Source organism: Oncorhynchus kisutch, unplaced genomic scaffold (assembly GCF_002021735.2).
Source record: "Oncorhynchus kisutch isolate 150728-3 unplaced genomic scaffold, Okis_V2 scaffold601, whole genome shotgun sequence".
Classification (NCBI taxonomy): Eukaryota; Metazoa; Chordata; class Actinopteri; order Salmoniformes; family Salmonidae; genus Oncorhynchus; species Oncorhynchus kisutch.
This window is the reverse complement of record NW_022262546.1, coordinates 186,689-200,777: the sequence shown is the minus strand read 5'-3', so window position 1 is coordinate 200,777 and position 14,089 is coordinate 186,689. Positions and strand designations below refer to the sequence as shown.

General features: G+C 50.8%; 1 protein-coding gene across 1 annotated transcript in view; it reads left to right on the top strand.

Annotated features, from left to right (window-relative positions):
* Positions 1–14,089, top strand: part of LOC116360840 (progesterone-induced-blocking factor 1-like) — a 69,732-nt gene that overhangs the window by 34,446 nt on the left and 21,197 nt on the right. Inside the window, exons 10-15 of the mRNA XM_031815754.1 lie at positions 2,621–2,786; positions 4,389–4,539; positions 6,138–6,228; positions 6,903–7,005; positions 8,757–8,887; positions 10,890–10,974. Coding sequence (XP_031671614.1) covers positions 2,621–2,786; positions 4,389–4,539; positions 6,138–6,228; positions 6,903–7,005; positions 8,757–8,887; positions 10,890–10,974 — 727 coding nt within the window. The remainder of the gene's footprint in view (positions 1–2,620; positions 2,787–4,388; positions 4,540–6,137; positions 6,229–6,902; positions 7,006–8,756; positions 8,888–10,889; positions 10,975–14,089) is intronic.

The following is a 14,089-nucleotide window of genomic DNA, read 5'->3' as shown; positions in this document are numbered from 1 at the left end:
GCAGGGCATTTGGGTTTCCCTTCTGAACAGGCCCAGTTTCATATCTTACACCCACCAGTCAGATTGAGAAACAACAGTTTCATCGATCAACATGAGTCAAAACAATATCACGTTATTATGTTGTTAAATATGGAACCATTTCCTGTCTAGTATCACTGCAGGTGGTTTGTAGTCAGTGATAAATATGGAACCATTTCCTGTCTAGTATCACTGCAGGTGGTTTGTAGTCAGTGATAAATATGGAACCATTTCCTGTCCAGTATCACTGCAGGTGGTTTGTAGTCAGTGATAAATATGGAAGCATTTCCTGTCCAGTATCACTGCAGGTGGTTTGTAGTCAGTGATAAATATGGAACCATTTCCTGTCCAGTATCACTGCAGGTGGTTTGTAGTCAGTGATAAATATGGAAGCATTTCCTGTCCAGTAACACTGCAGGTGGTTTGTAGTCAGTGATAAATATGGAAGCATTTCCTGTCCAGTATCACTGCAGGTGGTTTGTAGTCAGTGATAAATATGGAAGCATTTCCTGTCTAGTAACACTGCAGGTGGTTTGTAGTCAGTGATAAATATGGAAGCATTTCCTGTCTAGTAACACTGCAGGTGGTTTGTAGTCAGTGATAAATATGGAAGCATTTCCTGTCCAGTATCACTGCAGGTGGTTTGTAGTCAGTGATAAATATGGAAGCATTTCCTGTCCAGTATCACTGCAGGTGGTTTGTAGTCAGTGTTAAATATGGAACCATTTCCTGTCCAGTATCACTGCAGGTGGTTTGTAGTCAGTGATAAATATGGAAGCATTTCCTGTCCAGTATCACTGCAGGTGGTTTGTAGTCAGTGATAAATATGGAAGCATTTCCTGTCCAGTATCACTGCAGGTGGTTTGTAGTCAGTGATAAATATGGAACCATTTCCTGTCCAGTATCACTGTAGGTGGTTTGTCGTCAGTGATAAATATGGAACCATTTCCTGTCCAGTATCACTGTAGGTGGTTTGTAGTCAGTGATAAATATGGAAGCATTTCCTGTCCAGTATCACTGCAGGTGGTTTGTAGTCAGTGATAAATATGGAAGCATTTCCTGTCCAGTATCACTGCAGGTGGTTTGTAGTCAGTGATAAATATGGAACCATTTCCTGTCCAGTATCACTGCAGGTGGTTTGTAGTCAGTGATAAATATGGAAGCATTTCCTGTCCAGTATCACTGCAGGTGGTTTGTAGTCAGTGATAAATATGGAAGCATTTCCTGTCCAGTATCACTGCAGGTGGTTTGTAGTCAGTGATAAATATGGAAGCATTTCCTGTCCAGTATCACTGCAGGTGGTTTGTAGTCAGTGATAAATATGGAACCATTTCCTGTCCAGTATCACTGCAGGTGGTTTGTAGTCAGTGATAAATATGGAAGCATTTCCTGTCCAGTATCACTGCAGGTGGTTTGTAGTCAGTGATAAATATGGAAGCATTTCCTGTCCAGTATCACTGCAGGTGGTTTGTAGTCAGTGATAAATATGGAACCATTTCCTGTCCAGTATCACTGCAGGTGGTTTGTAGTCAGTGATAAATATGGAACCATTTCCTGTCCAGTATCACTGCAGGTGGTTTGTAGTCAGTGATAAATATGGAACCATTTCCTGTCCAGTATCACTGCAGGTGGTTTGTAGTCAGTGATAAATATGGAAGCATTTCCTGTCCAGTATCACTGCAGGTGGTTTGTAGTCAGTGATAAATATGGAAGCATTTCCTGTCCAGTATCACTGCAGGTGGTTTGTAGTCAGTGATAAATATGGAACCATTTCCTGTCCAGTATCACTGCAGGTGGTTTGTAGTCAGTGATAAATATGGAAGCATTTCCTGTCCAGTATCACTGCAGGTGGTTTGTAGTCAGTGATAAATATGGAAGCATTTCCTGTCCAGTATCACTGCAGGTGGTTTGTAGTCATTGATAAATATGGAAGCATTTCCTGTCCAGTATCACTGCAGGTGGTTTGTAGTCAGTGATACACAAGGCCAATAGAACATAGAGTAAGGAGACCTCTACTCTCTCTATCCCAACTTAACACACGTGTTTAACTGAACAGCCCCCATGCAAGATTCACTGGGAAGAGTTCATGTGTGTTGTCTCTGGATAAGAACTCAAATGTAAAAGTGTGTGTGTCCCCAGGTTAAATATATATTACTGTGTGTGTCCCCAGGTTAAATATATATTACTGTGTGTCGCCAGGTTAAATATATATTACTGTGTGTGTCCAGGTTAAATATATATTACTGTGTGTCCCCAGGTTAAATATATATTACTGTGTGTGTCCCCAGGTTAAATATATATTACTGTGTGTGTGTGTCCAGGTTAAATATATATTACTGTGTGTCCCCAGGTTAAATATATATTACTGTGTGTCCCCAGGTTAAATATATATTACTGTGTGTCCCCAGGTTAAATATATATTACTGTGTGTGTGTGTCCAGGTTAAATATATATTACTGTGTGTGTGTGTCCAGGTTAAATATATAGAACTGTGTGTGTGTCCCCAGGTTAAATATATATTACTGTGTGTCCCCAGGTTAAATATATATTACTGTGTGTGTGTGTCCAGGTTAAATATATAGAACTGTGTGTGTGTGTCCAGGTTTCGTGGTGTCCAGACGGGGACAGATAGCCGGGTGGCAGAGCTCCTGAACCAGGTGAAGCTGAAGAGCTTTGAGACAGAGCGCTCTCAGATGGTACAAGAGGAGACCGCCAGGAACCTGGGACAGTGTCAGATGGAGACAGAGAAACACCAGAAGAAGCTAGAGGTAGAGGTCCCAAATGGTGCCCTATTCCCTATATAGTGCACTACTTTAGACCAGGGCCCTATAGAACCCTATTCCCTATATAGTGCACTACTTTAGACCAGGACCCTATAGAACCCTATTCCCTATATAGTTCACTACTTTAGACCAGGACCCAGAGGAGGACCCTGTCCAGGGTGTTTACATACAGCCCCTTAGCTCTGGTCCATGGTGTTACATACAGCCCCTTAGCTCCTGTCCAGGGTGTTACATACAGCCCCTTAGCTCCTGTCCATGGTGTTACATACAGCCCATTAGCTCCTGTCCAGGGTGTTACATACAGCCCCTTAGCTCTGGTCCAAGGTGTTACATACAGCCCCTTAGCTCCTGTCCAGGGTGTTACATACAGCCCCTTAGCTCCTGTCCATGGTGTTACATACAGCCCCGTAGCTCCTGTCCATGGCGTTACATACAGCCCCTTAGCTCCTGTCCAGGGTATTACATACAGCCCCTTAGCTCTGGTCCAGGGTGTTACATACAGCCCCTTAGCTCCTGTCCAGGGTGTTACATACAGCCCCTTAGCTCCTGTCCATGGTGTTACATACAGCCCATTAGCTCCTGTCCAGGGTGTTACATACAGCCCCTTAGCTCTGGTCCAAGGTGTTACATACAGCCCCTTAGCTCCTGTCCAGGGTGTTACATACAGCCCCTTAGCTCCTGTCCATGGTGTTACATACAGCCCCGTAGCTCCTGTCCATGGCGTTACATACAGCCCCTTAGCTCCTGTCCAGGGTATTACATACAGCCCCTTAGCTCTGGTCCAGGGTGTTACATACAGCCCCTTAGCTCCTGTCCAGGGTGTTACATACCGCCCATTAGCTCTGGTCCATGGTGTTACATACAGCCCATTAGCTCTGGTCCATGGTGTTACATACATCCCCTTAGCTCCTGTCCATGGTGTTACATACAGCCCCTTAGCCCTGGTCCATGGTGTTACATACAGCCCCTTAGCTCCTGTCCATGGTGTTACATACAGCCCCTTAGCTCTGGTCCATGGTGTTACATACAGCCCCTTAGCTCTTGTCCAGGGTGTTACACACAGCCCCTTAGCTCCTGTCCAGGGTGTTACATACAGCCCATTAGCTCTGGTCCATGGTGTTACATACAGCCCATTAGCTCCGGTCCAGGGTGTTACATACAGCCCATTAGCTCCTGTCCAGGGTGTTACATACAGCCCCTTAGCTCTGGTCCAAGGTGTTACGTACAGCCCATTACGTACAGCCCATGGTGTTACATACAGCCCCTTAGCTCCTGTCCAGGGTATTACATACAGCCCCTTAGCTCTGGTCCAGGGTGTTACATACAGCCCCTTAGCTCCTGTCCAGGGTGTTACATACCGCCCATTAGCTCTGGTCCATGGTGTTACATACAGCCCATTAGCTCTGGTCCAGGGTGTTACATACAGCCCCTTAGCTCCGGTCCAGGGTGTTACATACAGCCCATTAGCTCTGGTCCAGGGTGTTACCTACAGCCCATTAGCTCTGGTCCAGGGTGTTACATACAGCCCCTTAGCTCCTGTCCAGGGTGTTACATGCTAACTGCTAACTGCCCCTGGTCTTCCATCAGGTCATGACCAAGGAGTTGTACAGGCTTCAGGCGTCCTCAGAGAAGCAGATAACGGAACTCCAGGCCCAGAATGCTGAGCAGCAGGCCAGACTACAGACCTACGAGAAACTGGAGCAGGAACTGGACGACGTCACCATGCAGGCTGCTGAAAGTAATGTTCTCACGACGTTAGGATAGTCATGTTGGCACGACGTTAGAGTCATGTTGGCACGACGTTAGGATAGTCATGTTCTCACGACGTTAGGATAGTCATGTTCTCACGACGTTAGGATAGTCATGTTGCCACGACGTTAGGATAGTCATGTTGGCACGACGTTAGGATAGTCATGTTCTCACGACATTAGGATAGTCATGTTCTCACGACGTTAGGATAGTCATGTTCTCACGACGTTAGGATAGTCATGTTGCCACGACGTTAGGATAGTCATGTTGGCACGACGTTAGGATAGTCATGTTCTCACGACATTAGGATAGTCATGTTCTCACGACGTTAGGATAGTCATGTTGGCACGACGTTAGGATAGTCATGTTCTCACGACGTTAGAGTCATGTTGGCACGACGTTAGGATAGTCATGTTCTCACGACGTTAGGATAGTCATGTTGGCACGACGTTAGGATAGTCATGTTGGCACGACGTTAGGATAGTCATGTTGGCACGACGTTAGGATAGTCATGTTCTCACGACGTTAGAGTCATGTTGGCACGGCGTTAGGATAGTCATGTTCTCACGACGTTAGGATAGTCATGTTGGCACGACGTTAGGATAGTCATGTTCTCACGACGTTAGGATAGTCATGTTGGCACGACGTTAGGATAGTCATGTTGGCACGACGTTAGGATAGTCATGTTGGCACGACGTTAGGATAGTCATGTTCTCACGACGTTAGGATAGTCATGTTGGCACGACGTTAGGATAGTCATGTTGGCACGACGTTAGGATAGTCATGTTCTCACGACATTAGGATAGTCATGTTCTCACGACGTTAGGATAGTCATGTTGGCACGACGTTAGGATAGTCATGTTCTCACGACGTTAGAGTCATGTTGGCACGACGTTAGGATAGTTATGTTCTCACGACGTTAGGATAGTCATGTTGGCACGACGTTAGGATAGTCATGTTGGCACAACGTTAGGATAGTCATGTTCTCACGACGTTAGGATAGTCATGTTGGCACGACGTTAGGATAGTCATGTTGGCACGACATTAGGATAGTCATGTTGGCACGACGTTAGGATAGTCATGTTCTCACGACGTTAGGATAGTCATGTTCTCACGACGTTAGGATAGTCATGTTGGCACGACGTTAGGATAGTCATGTTGGCACGACGTTAGGATAGTCATGTTCTCACGACATTAGGATAGTCATGTTGGCACGACGTTAGAGTCATGTTGGCACGACGTTAGTATAGTCATGTTCTCACGATGTTAGGATAGTCATGTTGGCACGACGTTAGAGTCATGTTGGCACGACGTTAGGATAGTCATGTTCTCACGACGTTAGGATAGTCATGTTCTCACGACGTTAGGATAGTACTCGTAGCAGTGATTGACACTACTAGTTATCTGACTATAAAATATGCTGCACAACCAGCAGAGTGATACACACACACACACACACACACTGCTCTGATGCAATATGTTCCGTTATGTTTCATCCATTCATCATGTTTCATCCATTCATTGTTTCATCCATTCATCATGTTTCATCCATTCATTGTTTCCGTTGGTTGTTGTCTCTCTGGTCAGTCGATAATGAGGAGGAAGCAGAGAGAGTTCTGTTCTCCTACGGTTACGGTGCCAACGTTCCCACAACCGCCAAGAGACGACTCAGGCAGAGGTGAGATCTGATCTGACGGGGTCCGGCCTCTTATTCACTATGGGCCCTGGTCTAAAGTAGTGTACTATATATAGGGAATAGGCTTCTATAGGGTCCTGGTCTAAAGTAGTGCACTATATAGGGTTCTATAGGGCCCTGGTCTAAAGTAGTGCACTATATAGGGTTCTATAGGGTCCTGGTCTAAAGTAGTGCACTATATAGGGTTCTATAGGGTCCTGGTCTAAAGTAGTGTACTATAAATAGGGAATAGGCTTCTATAGGGTCCTGGTCTAAAGTAGTGCACTATATAGGGTTCTATAGGGCCCTGGTCTAAAGTAGTGCGCTATATAGGGTTCTATAGGGTCCTGGTCTAAAGTAGTGTACTATATATAGGGAATAGGGTTCTATAGGGCCCTGGTCTAAAGTAGTGCACTATATATAGGGAATATGGTTCTGGTCTAAAATAGTGCACTATATAGGGAATAGGGTTCTATAGGGTTCTGGTCTAAAATAGTGCACCATATAGGGATTAGGGTTCTATAGGGTTCTGGTCTAAGGTAGTGCACTATATAGGGCATAGGGTTCTATAGGGTTCTGGTCTAAGGTAGTGCACTATATAGGGAATAGTGTGCAATTTGTGATACATGATTATTGTTTGGTTTTATGTTAGAGAGTTTATTTAATGTGTGTTGCAGTGTCCATCTGGCCCGTAGACTGTTGCAGCTGGAGAAACAGAACACACTGCTGAGGAGAGATCTGGAGACACGCAACACACACACAGGACAGATCTCTGAGGAGGTAACACACAGGACAGATCTCTGAGGAGGTAACACACAGGACAGATCTCTGAGGAGGTAACACACAGGACAGATCTCTGAGGAGGTAACACACACAGGACAGATCTCTGAGGAGGTAACACACAGGACAGATCTCTGAGGATAGATCTCTGAGGAGGTATCACACAGGAAAGATCTCTGAGGAGGTAACACACAGGACAGATCTCTGAGGATAGATCTCTGAGGAGGTATCACACAGGAAAGATCTCTGAGGAGGTAACACACAGGACAGATCTCTGAGGAGGTAACACACAGGACAGATCTCTGAGGAGGTAACACACACAGGACTGATCTCTGAGGAGGTAACACACAGGACAGATCTCTGAGGACAGATCTCTGAGGAGGTATCACACAGGAAAGATCTCTGAGGAGGTAACACACAGGACAGATCTCTGAGGACAGATCTCTGAGGAGGTATCACACAGGAAAGATCTCTGAGGAGGTAACACACAGGACAGATCTCTGAGGAGGTAACACACAGGACAGATCTCTGAGGAGGTAACACACAGGACAGATCTCTGAGGAGGTAACACACACAGGACAGATCTCTGAGGAGGTAACACACAGGACAGATCTCTGAGGATAGATCTCTGAGGAGGTATCACACAGGAAAGATCTCTGAGGAGGTAACACACAGGACAGATCTCTGAGGAGGTAACACACAGGACAGATCTCTGAGGAGGTAACACACACAGGACTGATCTCTGAGGAGGTAACACACAGGACAGATCTCTGAGGAGGTAACACACAGGACAGATCTCTGAGGATAGATCTCTGAGGAGGTAACACACAGGACAGATCTCTGAGGAGGTAACACACAAGACAGATCTCTGAGGATAGATCTCTGAGGAGGTAACACACAGGACAGATCTCTGAGGAGGTAACACACAGGACTGATCTCTGAGGAGGTATCACACAGGACTGATCTCTGAGGAGGTAACACACAGGACAGATCTCTGAGGAGGTAACACACAGGACAGATCTCTGAGGATAGATCTCTGAGGAGGTAACACACAGGACTGATCTCTGAGGAGGTATCACACAGGACTGATCTCTGAGGAGGTAACACACAGGACAGATCTCTGAGGAGGTAACACACACAGGACAGATCTCTGAGGAGGTAACACACACAGGACAGATCTCTGAGGAGGTAACACACACAGGACAGATCTCTGAGGAGGTAACACACAGGACAGATCTCTGAGGAGGTAACACACAGGACAGATCTCTGAGGAGGTAACACACAGGACAGATCTCTGAGGAGGTAACACACACAGGACAGATCTCTGAGGAGGTAACACACACAGGACAGATCTCTGAGGAGGTAACACACACAGGACAGATCTCTGAGGAGGTAACACACAGGACAGATCTCTGAGGATAGATCTCTGAGGAGGTAACACACAGGACTGATCTCTGAGGAGGTAACACACAGGACAGATCTCTGAGGAGGTAACACACAGGACAGACCCACAGTGTAATAGACTCCTAACTAACTCGTGAGGTCTCACCCACACTGTCCTTACCACACCTTCCTTCCTGTCTCAGTGTTTGACATCATGGTGGAAGGGTTGCCAACATGAAATATATTCCACCTGAAAGGTGTGTTTTTAGAGGGCCCTCCCAATCAAAGGCCAAGTCAGTGACTGTAGCGTGAATCAACAAACGGGTTCAACAAGTGTGTGTGTGTGTGTGTGTGTGTGTGTGTCCTAGCTGGAAGCAGCTAACCGTCTCCTACAGCAGGCCCAGCAGCCCTACAGTTACCTGATCGACACGGTGAGACAGAGAGACACACAGATACTGTCCCTCAGAGAACGCATCACACAGCTGGAGGAGGACACCAGGTACACACACCACTGTCTCCTCCTTCCAGTCTCCTCCTTTCAGTCTCTCCCTTCCAGTCTCCCCCTCCAGTCTCCCCCCTCCTGTCTCCTCCTTTCAGTCTCCCCCCCAGTCTCCCCCCTCCAGTCTCCCCCCTCCAGTCTCCTCCTTTCAGTCTCCCCCTTTCAGTCTCCCCCCTCCAGTCTCCCCCTTCCAGTCTCCTCCTTCCAGTCTCCTCCTTCCAGTCTCCCCCTCCAGTCCCCCCCCCCAGTCTCCTCCTTCCAGTCTCCTCCTTTCAGTCTCCTCCTTCCAGTCTCCTCCTTTCAGTCTCCTCCTTCCAGTCTCCTCCTTCCAGTCTCCTCCTTTCAGTCTCCTCCTTTCAGTCTCCTCCTTCCAGTCTCCTCCTTCCAGTCTCCTCCTTCCAGTCTCCTCCTTCCAGTCTCCCCCTCCAGTCTCCTCCTTCCAGTCTCCCCCTCCAGTCTCCTCCTTCCAGTCTCCCCCTCCAGTCTCCTCCTTCCAGTCTCCCCCTCCAGTCTCCTCCTTCAAGTCTCCCCCTCCAGTCTCCTCCTTCCAGTCTCCCCCTCCAGTCTCCTCCTTCCAGTCTCCCCCTGCAGTCTCCTCCTTCCAGTCTCCCCCTCCAGTCTCCTCCTTCCAGTCTCCCCCTCCAGTCTCCTCCTTCCAGTCTCCCCCTCCAGTCTCCTCCTTCCAGTCTCCTCCTTCCAGTCTCCTCCTTCCAGTCTCCCCCTCCAGCCCCCCCCCCCCAGTCTCCTCCTTCCAGTCTCCTCCTTTCAGTCTCCTCCTTCCAGTCTCCTCCTTTCAGTCTCCTCCTTTCAGTCTCCTCCTTCCAGTCTCCTCCTTTCAGTCTCCTCCTTCCAGTCTCCTCCTTTCAGTCTCCTCCTTTCAGTCTCCTCCTTTCAGTCTCCTCCTTCAAGTCTCCTCCTTCCAGTCTCCCCCTCCAGTCTCCCCCCCCAGTCTCCTCCTTCCAGTCTCCTCCTTCCAGTCTCCTCCTTTCAGTCTCCTCCTTCCAGTCTCCCCCTCAAGTCTCCCCCTTTCTGTCTCCCCCTCCAGTCTCCCCCTCCAGTCTCCCCCTCCAGTCTCCTCCTACAGTCTCCCCTTCCAGTCTCTCCCTTCCAGTCTCCTCCTTTCAGTCTCCTCCTTTCAGTCTCCCCCCTCCAGTCTCCCCCTTCCATTCTCCTCCTTTCAGTCTCCTCCTTCCAGTCTCCCCCTCCAGTCTCCCCCTTCCAGTCTCCCCCTTTCAGTCTCCTCCTTTCTGTCTCCCCCTCCAGTCTCCCCCTCCAGTCTCCCCCTTCCAGTCTCCCCCTTTAGGCTCTGGCCTAAAGTAATGCACTATATAGGGCTCTGGTCTAAAGTAATGCACTATATAGGGCTCTGGTCTAAAGTAATGCACTATATAGGGCTCTGGTCTAAAGTAGTGCACTATATAGGGCTCTGGTCTAAAGTAGTGCCCTATATAGGGCTCTGGTCTAAAGTAATGCACTATATAGGGCTCTGGTCTAAAGTAATGCACTATATAGGGCTCTGGTCTAAAGTAGTGCACTATATAGGGCTCTGGCCTAAAGTAGTGTCCCACTGTATAGGGCTCTAAAAGTAATGCACTATATAGGGCTCTGGACAAAAGTAGTGCCCTATATAGGGCTCTGGACAAAAGTAGTGCCCTATATAGGGTAACATTTCTCTTACAAGCTCCTGGTTGTTAATGTATTGAGTCATTGTTTTGAGAGAGATGGATTTATTACACACTTCTATTGTCCAGTTTCCGCAGGGTCATGGCACTCGGTGCAGGTTTGGATGTGATTTGTGTTCTGTGTTGTAACAGTGCCGTTCCAGCAGCACCTGATCTCTGAGGAAATGGAGGGAGTTATTCTGTCCCATTTAGTCAGCACTAGAGAAAGTCTCTGATTTTGGATTGTCCGTCCAGATCTCTGAGGAAATGGGAGGGAGTCGTTATTCTGTCCCATTTAGTCAGCACTAAAGAAAGTCTCTGTTTTGGGTTTGTCCGTCCAGATCTCTGAGGAAAGAGAAGACGTCTCTCCAACAGGTGAAGAACAATATGGCCTCCGACCTGGAGCGACTGCTCAACCACCGAGAGGTACGCACACACACACGCACGCACACACACACACACACACACTCCTCTGCCACGGAGAGATATGCCCAGAGTCCACTCTCTCCTCAGCCATGGAGAGAGATGTGCCCAGAGTCCACTCTCTCCTCAGCCATGGAGAGAGATGTGCCCAGAGTCCACTCTCTCCTCAGCCATAGAGAGAGATGGGAGGGAGAGAGACGGATGGAGAGAGAGACGGATGGAGAGAGAGAGGGAGGGAGGGAGGGAGAGACTGAGGGAGGGAGAGAGACGGAGAGAGAGAGGGAGGGAGAGAGAGGCAGAGGGAGGGAGGGAGAGACAGAGAGGGAGATACTGAAGGAGGGAGAGACTGAGGGAGGGAGGGAGGGAGAGGGAGAGACTGAGGGAGGGAGAGAGAGGCAGAGGGAGGGAGGGAGAGACAGAGAGGGATGGAGAGACTGAGCGAGGGAGAGAGAGGGAGAGACTGAGGGAGGGAGGGAGAGAGAGAGGGAGAGAGAGGCAGAGGGAGGGAGGGAGAGACAGAGAGGGAGAGACTGAGGGAGGGAGAGGGAGAGAGAGAGAGGGAGGGAGAGAGAGAGAGAGAGGCGGAGGGAGGGAGAGAGAGAGAGAGGCGGAGGGAGGGACGGAGAGAGGGGCGGAAGGAGGGAGGGAGGGAGGCAGAGGGAGAGAGGGACATTGAGACGGAGTCAGGGAGAGAGAGGCGGAGTGAGGGAGGGAGAGGCAGAGAAGGAGAGACTGAAGGAGGGACAGACTGAGGGAGGGAGGGAGAGAGACGGATGGAGAGAGAGAGAGGCAGAGGGAGGGAGGGAGGGAGAGACAGAGAGGGAGGGAGAGAGAGACTGAGGGAGGGAGGGAGAGACAGAAAGGGAGAGACTGAGGGAGGGAGAGAGACGGATGGAGAGAGAGAGGGAGGGAGAGAGAGGCAGAGGGAGGGAGGGAGGGAGGGAGAGACAGATAGGGAGGGAGAGACTGAGGGAGGGAGGGAGAGACAGAGAGAGAGAGAGAGGGAGGGAGAGAGAGGCAGAGGGAGGGAGGGAGGGAGAGACAGAGAGGGAGAGACTGAGGGAGGGAGAGACAGAGAGGGAGAGAGAGAGGGAGGGAGAGAGAGAGGCGGAGGGAGGGAGGGAGAGGCAGAGGGAGGGAGGCAGAGGGAGAGAGGGACATTGAGACGGAGTCAGGGAGAGAGAGGCGGAGTGAGGGAGGGAGAGGCAGAGTGAGAGAGGGAGAGACTGAGGGATGGAGAGAGAGAGGGAGGGAGAGAGAGGCAGAGGGAGGGAGGGAGAGACAGAGAAGGAGAGACTGAAGGAGGGACAGACTGAGGGAGGGAAGGAGAGACAGAGAGGGAGAGAGAGAGAGGGAGGGAGAGAGAGAGGCGGAGGGAGGGAGGGAGAGAGGGGCGGAAGGAGGGAGGGAGAGAGAGGCGGAGGGAGGGGGGGAGAGGCAGAGGGAGGGAGGCAGAGGGAGAGAGGGACATTGAGACGGAGTCAGGGAGAGAGAGGCGGAGTGAGGGAGGGAGAGGCAGAGTGAGAGAGGGAGAGACTGAGGGATGGAGAGAGAGAGGGAGGGAGAGAGAGGCAGAGGGAGGGAGGGAGAGACAGAGAAGGAGAGACTGAAGGAGGGACAGACTGAGGGAGGGAGGGAGAGACAGGGAGGGAGAGAGAGGGGAGGGAGAGAGAGGCAGAGGGGGAGAGGGAGGGAGGGGAGAGACAGAGAGGGAGGGAGAGAGAGACTGAGGGAGGGAGGGAGAGACAGAGAGGGAGAGACTGAGGGAGGGAGAGAGACGGATGGAGAGAGAGAGGGAGGGAGAGAGAGGGAGGGAGAGACAGATAGGGAGGGAGAGACTGAGGGAGGGAGGGAGAGACAGAGAGAGAGAGAGAGGGAGGGAGAGAGAGGCAGAGGGAGGGAGGGAGAGGGAGAGACTGAGGGAAGGAGAGACAGAGAGGGAGAGAGAGAGAGGGAGGGAGAGAGAGAGGCGGAGGGAGGGAGGGAGAGAGGGGCGGAAGGAGGGAGGGAGAGAGAGGCGGAGGGAGGGAGGGACATTGAGACGGAGTCAGGGAGAGAGAGGCGGAGTGAGGGAGGGAGAGGCAGAGTGAGGGAGGGAGAGGCAGAGTGAGAGAGGGAGAGACTGAGGGAGGGAGAGAGACGGATGGAGAGAGAGAGGCAGAGGGAGGGAGAGACAGAGAGGGAGAGACTGAAGGAGGGACAGACTGAGGGAGGGAGAGACAGAGAGGGAGAGACTGAGGGAGGGAGAGAGACGGATGGAGAGAGAGAGCCGGGGAGAGAGAGGCAGAGGGAGGGAGGGAGAGACAGAGAGGGAGGGAGAGAGAGACTGAGGGAGGAGGGAGAGACAGAGAGGGAGAGACTGAGGGAGGGAGAGAGAGGCAGAGGGAGGGAGAGACAGAGGGAGAGACTGAGGGAGGGAGAGACTGAGGGAGGGAGGAGAGAGAGAGGGAGGGAGAGAGAGAGGCGGAGGGAGAGAGGGGCGGAAGGAGGGAGGGAGAGAGAGGCGGAGGGAGGGAGGGAGGGAGAGGCGGAGGGAGGGAGGGAGGCAGATGGAGAGAGGGACATTGAGACGGAGTCAGTGAGAGAGAGGTGGAGTGAGGGAGGGAGAGGCAGAGTGAGGGAGGGAGAGGCAGAGTGAGAGAGGGAGGGAGGGAGGAGAGACAGAGAGGGAGAGACTGAAGGAGGGAGGGAGAGACTGAGGGAGGGAGAGACTGTAGGTCCTCCTCAATGGTGTGACTGAAGGTCCTGTAGGCCCTCCTTGACGGTGTGACTGTATGTCCTCCTCGACGGTGTGACTGTAGGTCCTCCTCTGCGGTGTGACTGTAGGTCCTCCTCTGCGGTGTGACTGAAGGTCCTGTAGGTCCTCCTCGACGGTGTGACTGAAGGTCCTGTAGGTCCTTCTCGACGGTGTGTCTGAAGGTCCTTCTCGACGGTGTGACTGAAGGTCCTGTAGGTCCTCCTCGACGGTGTGACTGAAGGTCCTGTAGGTCCTTCTCGACGGTGTGATGAAGGTCCTGTAGGTCCTCCTCGACGGTGTGACTGTAGGTCCTCCTCGACGGTGTGACTGAAGGTCCTGTAGGCCCCTCCTCGACGGTGTGACTGTAGGTCCTCCTCGACG